This window comes from Colletes gigas, unplaced genomic scaffold, assembly GCF_013123115.1.
Source record: "Colletes gigas isolate AHSC1104 unplaced genomic scaffold, ASM1312311v1 Colletes_gigas_Sc00003, whole genome shotgun sequence".
NCBI lineage: Eukaryota > Metazoa > Arthropoda > Insecta > Hymenoptera > Colletidae > Colletes > Colletes gigas.
Genome location: NW_025106632.1, coordinates 4,949,815 through 4,957,229, shown reverse-complemented (window position 1 = coordinate 4,957,229; position 7,415 = coordinate 4,949,815). Strand labels below are relative to the sequence as shown.

The 7,415-nt window shown below is 37.9% G+C and overlaps 1 protein-coding gene across 1 annotated transcript; it reads left to right on the top strand.

Annotated features, from left to right (window-relative positions):
* The first annotated feature begins 2,907 nt into the window (after positions 1-2,907).
* Positions 2,908-7,024, top strand: LOC122404539 (troponin C). The gene is made up of 3 exons (XM_043408577.1): positions 2,908-3,055; positions 5,997-6,417; positions 6,890-7,024. The coding sequence occupies exons 1-3, from the start codon at positions 3,053-3,055 to the stop codon at positions 6,916-6,918; spliced, it is 453 nt and encodes a 150-aa protein (XP_043264512.1). The 5' UTR covers positions 2,908-3,052; the 3' UTR covers positions 6,919-7,024.
* Positions 7,025-7,415: the final 391 nt, after the last annotated feature.

Genomic DNA, 7,415 nt, shown 5'->3' with positions numbered 1-7,415 from the left:
AGATCGTCTGAATGAAAGCGGGACTAATACAAACACTTCGCGGTCCTTATGACACCCAAAATGAAAATCGTGTACCAAACCGACGCCGGTGATTGATTGCCCGACATTATTTATAGACACCGGGGTAGCAGAGACGCGCGGGCATATCCTTTGAGGTTAGGAACTTTACGAGCTATAGAACGCGCGTTTCTGTACGAATATTTTCGTGTATGCGCGAACTAGACGACATCGTCGTTAAAAAGATTTTGCGTCGTCTTCGACGATGCAACCTTCCTCGCGAGCTTGGGCATCGTTCGGTGACCAAAATTCGGTTGGTAAGGGCGCGTGTTATGACTGGGGCAGATTCTTTATTCGACGATTCTATTCTGTTCCACTTAACGAAGCAAAATAGTAGAATGCTAGTAGACAGCTATGTTTTAACGCATTCGACTTTTTTTCAAGTCCAAATCAAACAGATATCGTACACTTGAAAATTACAAAATACAACAACAGTGTAAATAAAACATTTAAAAGCATTGGGAGCCGCTGGTAACAAAATTGGAATATAATTTAGAGTGCAAAGAGTTATTAGTCGAGAATTATTAGTCGTCAGAGTTCAAATATTTTTGCGATTTCTGGTACACACATGTTCAAATATATTGTAGAAACGATTATACAGGGTGTCTCACCCGATTTTGACATCTTGATTTTCTCGCTATTGTTACTCGTAACAAAAAATGTTTCAGCGGAGGCTTGAATGGTATCGAGTGGAGCATATTCTGATGTTATTAGTTTTTTCGTGAGTGGACGCGTAAAGGTCATATAAAGGTCAACTTTGTTTTTTTAAATGGAACGAGGTATTTTTTAATACATCGATCGATTCAGCTGGACAATCGTTATAAAAAAGTACTAAGTGTGTAACGTCGAAAAATTAGTAGTTCAGGAGATATTCCAATTTAAATAATTCTAAAGCACCATTACTGTTGTACTAAGACGTTAGCGTTTATTTACAGGAATGGTTCAACGTAACGACCATTTACATCACGGCATTTTTTAAATCGATCAAATAATGACTGGTTTACGTTGTTTTTGCTAGTCTAACGTTGGTAAACAGAGCTAACGTCTTAGTGCGGTAGTAATGATGCCTTAAGAATTTAAATAATTTAAATTGAAATATCTCCTGAACTACTAATTTTTCGACGTTACATAGTTAATACTTTTTTATAACGATTGTCCAGCTGAATCGATTGATGTATTAAAAAATACCTCGTTCCATTTAAAAAAACAAAGTTGACCTTTATATGACCTTTACGCGTCCACTCACGAAAAAACTAATAACATCAGAATATGCTCCACTCGATACCATTCAAGCCTCCGCTGAAACATTTTTTGTTACGAGTAACAATAGCGAGAAAATGAAGATGTCAAAATCGGGTGAGACACCCTGTATATTGTTGAATTATGTTGTAATTCCGTTTATGTAGCCTTAAGACCCATCTTAACTTGTTTAACACACGTATATTTCGTTAGTTGAATATTATAAAGGAATACTTTTGTGTACGAGTGTAAGTGGTGCCAGTCTGTCACTCACGGGTGATACCATCGTTCACCACCAGGGTGAGAATATAATGTATGGCTACGCGACATTTGCAACGTCGCAGTTTTGAAATGTTATGGGAGTCGAACGAGCCGCCATAGAATGATCGCGTGGCTATTGCGTTGTTGATCGGTTGTCCGCGCAGCTTCGATCCGCAGCTCGGTATCGGGAAACGGCCTCCGGCCTATTTTATCCTGTCTGGAATACGCGTGATTCGTTGATGAATCGTTCTCAAACAGTCCGAGGACTCGTTATATTTTTACCGGTCCCGCAAGCCAGGTAGAACGTGTTGTAATCGTTTGCAACGCGTGGGCGGATGATCTAAGTACGGCGACGTGTCCGAATATTGCGCGCAGATCCGCGTTGTTATCACGCAAGAATTTATAACCATTTGCGCGAACGATGGATGGATTTATGTGCGTTTCTGTGCGTGTAAATCGATGTTCGAACTTGCTCTCGGGCACGGATCACGAAGATCGAACGCGGAAATGAAAATTCTATGTTTTTCCAGTATGATAGGTTATAGTTACTACCAGTACATACGTATCGTTGTTCGAACGGGAAGAAATTACGATTGAAATGATATTTATCGATTTATCTGTACTGATACGTTCCAATTTCCGAAGTACATAATGTTTCGTGCATAATGATAGTGCAGGTAAAGTACGACACGCTTTACAATGAGTATATTATTTTAAAAGGCTCCTGGATGCAACGTTTCTTTCATCGTGCATTAGAGCCAAACTGTTTGTAACGTTTTTAGACAGATGTCACTAATTGTCACGAAAATCTCGTAAACAGATATCAAATACGTAACATTTATTGCATTCGGGAATATTTTGCAGTGAAAAGTGATTTTAATGTACACGTGTATTAGAACGTACGGCAGGTTTTAATAGATTAATCGCGTCCACTGCCAAGATACATACCAGACCGATCCTTTCGTTCGAGCGAATGAAGATGTACATAATTTTTATAATTGTTAACTCAGTTGGCGGTCACCGGTGTTCGGTGCTTCAACCATGCAACGTATTGCAATATTGTTTGTAATGAAAGAACCTTATTAATATGAACGAAAAGTAACGGATATCAAATTTTTTTCATATGGAAAAGCTGGAAAAGATTTTGCGTCGAAATAAATACAATTTTAATTTTGGCCATGTAACGTCGCTACCTGGAATGAATAAGACCCTAACGGTGTCGAGAAACGTTCGATAACGTGTGATTCGACGACGAATCGAAATCTGCGAGCGGTCAAAGGAGTTTCGGACACGATTTCGCGTGATTTACCGACGGCCTTCCGACTTTGCAGAGGGACCCACTTATAACATATTTCATTTTTCGTCGGGCCACTCTATTTTTGCGCCCGCCGATTTTCTAGCTGGTTTACCAGACGCGGAGGATGTCTTTATACCGGGACGGAAAAGCCGCGACACTTCAGGTGTCCAACGTCCGTCGTGAGAGAAAACCGTCGCCATGGTAAGAGTCGCGGATCCGTTCGATTCTAATCGATTCCATAACCCCAGAGTTCGCGAGATCGACGTTTCGCGACGTAGCTAGAAGTTTATTCATGGTGATTTTTAATCGATAGAAGTGATCGACCTACTAACGTGTTCCCGCGGAAAGTCGTGATTAAAATGCCACGCGTTGTATGGGGTGAGTCGTGCGACGTGCTACGAATAAATAGTTCATATTAGACAGACAAGGATTGCAGTGTCTTATAGAATTTTCTGATGTTCGCAAATTTCGTTTTCCAATGGAAATAGAGAATTTTAGATCTCGACTATACAGGGTGTCCGGTCAACCCTGGGAAATATTTTAATGGGGGATTCTGGTGGCCAAAATAAGACGAAAATCAAGAATACCAATTTGTTGATGGAGGCGTTGTTAAAAAGTTATTAACGTTTTAAGTTTCGCCCATATTGAATTTTTTTCTCGAAAATGCGCAACATTTCGGGGGTATGTCTATTCACTAAATATGATTGCAATTGACCCCCGCAACCGAAAATAATTTTTCCAAAACGATTTGAAATTTTTTTCCCCATCGAAAAATTTCACAAGCTTCTCTAATTTTTTTCTCGAAAATGCGCAGGATTTTGGGGGTATGTCTATTCACCAAATATGATTGCAATTGGTCCCTGCAACCGGAAATAATTTTTCCAGGACGATTTGAAATTTTTTTTTTTTCGTTGAAAAATTTAGGCTCCTAATTAGATTTTCGGTAAGGAATTTTTTTCTCGAAAGTGCGTAGGATTTGGGAGGTATATGTATTCACCAAAAATGATTGTAATTGACCGCCGCAACCGAAAATAATTTTTTCAAAACGATTTGAAACTTTTCAGTTTCGACGAAAAATTGGTCCACTTTCTTGAATTTTTTTCTCAAAGATGAGTAGGCTTTCGAGGGTATGTATAATTACAAAAAATGATGGTAATTGAACCCCCTAGCTAAAAATAATTTTTTTAACACGATTTAAAATTTTTTAATTTAATTATTAATAACTTTTTAACGAAGCCTCTATCAACAAATTGGTATTCTTGATTTTGGTCTTATTTTGGCCTCTAGAATCCCCCATTAAAATTTTTTCCATGGTTGGCCGAACATCCTGTTTCTTGGTAGTATTATCAACACTTGATCCGCCAACATTTGAAAGTTTGAGAACAATTTAGTTGACAAAGTTTATAATTCTTCGGTAGAAAGCAATAGTGATTTCATGACATTGGAAAATTCATTATAGTTTAATAGATCACCACAAATCTATTCGGGGCCCCCTTCACATATCTTTGTAGTTTACGATTTTGTTGCAAACCGTTTGTTACTCTTGGAAATTATCTTACGACTTGTTATTGGAAGAATAATCATTTATTCATTTTTATCGTCAATATTAATTGGGGTAACCAAAACGGAACTTAAGCTATCGATAATGGTTATCTGTAATCCCACAAAAAATTCCCACCATCGATCTTGGTTATTGACAACTATAATAAAATTTCCGTCACCATGCCGATTAATCGCAACCAAAATAAAGTTCGCGTCATCGATAAAGATTACCCGGTAAACAAAACATGTGACTTTAATTTATTTGTAATCGGGACAGTTGAGAGTTCGTTCTATTTTAATCTTTCTAATTTTTGAAATTCATTGACGATATCGCGTTTCAATTATCTTTTACGATCCATAACAAATTCATCACGAATTTTTCCACGTACATAAATATCCGTGTAGATAGAAACATATTTTGATATAAGAAATTTTTTACTAACATGACAATAATATACAGGGTACACCTGGGTAAAATTTTAATGGGAGATTCTAGAGACCAAAATAAGACGAAAATCAAGAATATCAATTTCTTGACTGAGGCTTCCTTAAAAAGTTATTAACAATTACATTCAAAAATTTCAAATCGATCTCGGAAAAATTATTTTCAGTTGCGGGAGTCAATTACAATCATTTTTGGTCATTAGTCATACCTCCGAAATCCTACTGACTTTCGAGAAAAAAATTCGAGGAGGTATGCAATTTTTCGACAAAATTAAACAATTTCAAATCGATCTGGAAAAATTATTTTCGGTTGCGGGGGTCAATTATAATCAGTTTTGGTCATTATACATATCCTCGAAATCCTACTGACTTTCGAGAAAAAAATTCCAGAAGGTATGGAATTTTTGGGCGAAATTAAAAAGTTTCAAATCGTTCTGGAAAAATTATTTTCAGTTGCGGGGGTTAATTACAATCATTTTTGGTCATTAGTCATACCCCCGAAATCCTACCCAGTTTCTAGAAAAAAATTCGAGAAGGTGTGAAACTTTTCGACAAAATTCAAAAATTTCAAATCGTTTCAAAAAAATTACTTTTAGTTGCAAGGGTGAATTGCAATCATTTTTGGTCATTAGTCATACCCCCGAAATCCTACCCAGTTTCTAGAAAAAAATTCGAGAAGGTGTGAAATTTTTCGACAAAATTAAAGTTTCAAATCGTATCAAAAAAATTATTTTCGATTGCGGGGTTCACTTACAATCATTTTTTATGAATAGACATACCCTCGAAATGTTGTTCATTTTCGAGAAAAAAATTCGAGAATGTGTGAAATTTTTCGACAAAATTAAAAAGTTTCAAATCGATTCAAAAAAATTATTTTTGTTTGCAAGGGTGAATTACAATCATTTTTGATGAATAGACATACCCCCGAAATGTTGCGCATTTTCGAGAAAAAAATTAAATATGGGCGGAACTTAAAACGGTAATAACTTTTCGACGAAGCCTTTCAACGCATTCTTGATTTTCGTCTTATTTTGGCCTCTAGAATACTCCATTGAAATTTTTCCTGTATTTTAAACAACCCTTAATCGGTACCTGGTAATAAATAATTCAGTCGAGTATTTGTAAGGATTTTTTTGATCGTTGGAAAAATTCGCAGGAGGAAGACGAGCAAAAGACGGCCGTGATGCGGAAGGCATTCCAGATGTTCGACACAACGAAGAGCGGCTTCATCGACACGTTGAAGATCTCGACGATCTTGAACACGATGGGCCAATTGTTCGACGACGCTGAGCTAAATGCTATTATCGAGGAGAACGATCCCGAACGATCGGGAAAAGTGAACTTCGACACGTTCTGCAGGATCGCTGGCCGATTCCTGGAGGAGGAGGACGCGGAGGCGATGCAGGAGGAGCTCAAGGAGGCCTTCCGTCTGTACGATCGCGAAGGGAACGGTTACATCACGACCGCCACTTTGAAAGAGATCCTCGCTGCCCTCGACGACAAACTGACCAGCGCCGATCTCGACGGTATAATAGCTGAAATCGATACCGACGGCTCGGGCACGGTCGACTTTGACGGTGCGTATGATCGATCGCTCGAACTTTTCGCTCGGTAAAACATTCGGTTCAGTATTTCTCAATCTCTGTTGGACCCCTACTTCGACACTTCAAAGATCTGGATGTCCTCTCGTCGCGAGCACGACAGACAATCAAGTTCCAACGAAGTACAATGTAAATAAAAATTGTCCAACCGCGAGGCGTGGGGCCCGCGTTGAGAAACACTGATTTGGCCGTTGCACGGAACTCGTGACTCGTTCGATCTTTGTCGCTACAGCGCAACCTGGCGGGAGAGAGAGAGAGAGACAAAGAGGGAACGTGAACTCGAGAATTCGAATCGAGCTAATCTCGAATCTGCTAATGCGACGCGAAATTAAAACTTTTTTTTCTTTAGCATTTTTTCGACTTTTCGAATACTTTTTAAGGCGTTTCTATGGCGTGGAAACGTAGCGTAATAGTGTTTTATATACCGTTTTTTGCACTTTTCTTTTAGAGTTTATGGAGATGATGACAGGAGAGTGATGATGAGTTTGAGGCTACTGACAGAGGACACGCTAACGTTGTTTTAATATTTGAAGCAGCATCGGCCAGCTGGCTCGAAGTTTGTTTAATAAAATTATTGTTTAAACCGTCTGGCTTTCAATCGTCGAAACCTACCTTAGTTCTGTGACTGTTATCCAGCACACGTTTGTCTGAGATGAATTACTATTCACTGAACTGTGAATTTTATGCATGTATGGCGTATATAAGGATGAAAAACATATAGAAAACGCGTGTAAAATATATGCACTCATTTTCTATATGTTTAACATATTGAAGTACAGAAATTAATGCACACATTTTTGATTATTTGATGTTTAATAAAGACAAGCACCTGTTTCATATAAGAATAACTATAATTAGTAAAATATAAGGTTTGCAATTTATAAACATCCCTATACATTCTAGGATTTATATCATACAGCAAAGCAACATAGTCAACTGTAAATTGCATTGATAATTCAGAAAAAAGAATCACA

Excerpts from the sequence above, each read along its gene's own strand:
- LOC122404539 (XM_043408577.1), top strand. Across the intron at positions 6,418-6,889 it reads GGGCACGGTCGACTTTGACG|AGTTTATGGAGATGATGACA; the intron begins GTGCGTATGATC and ends CTTTTCTTTTAG.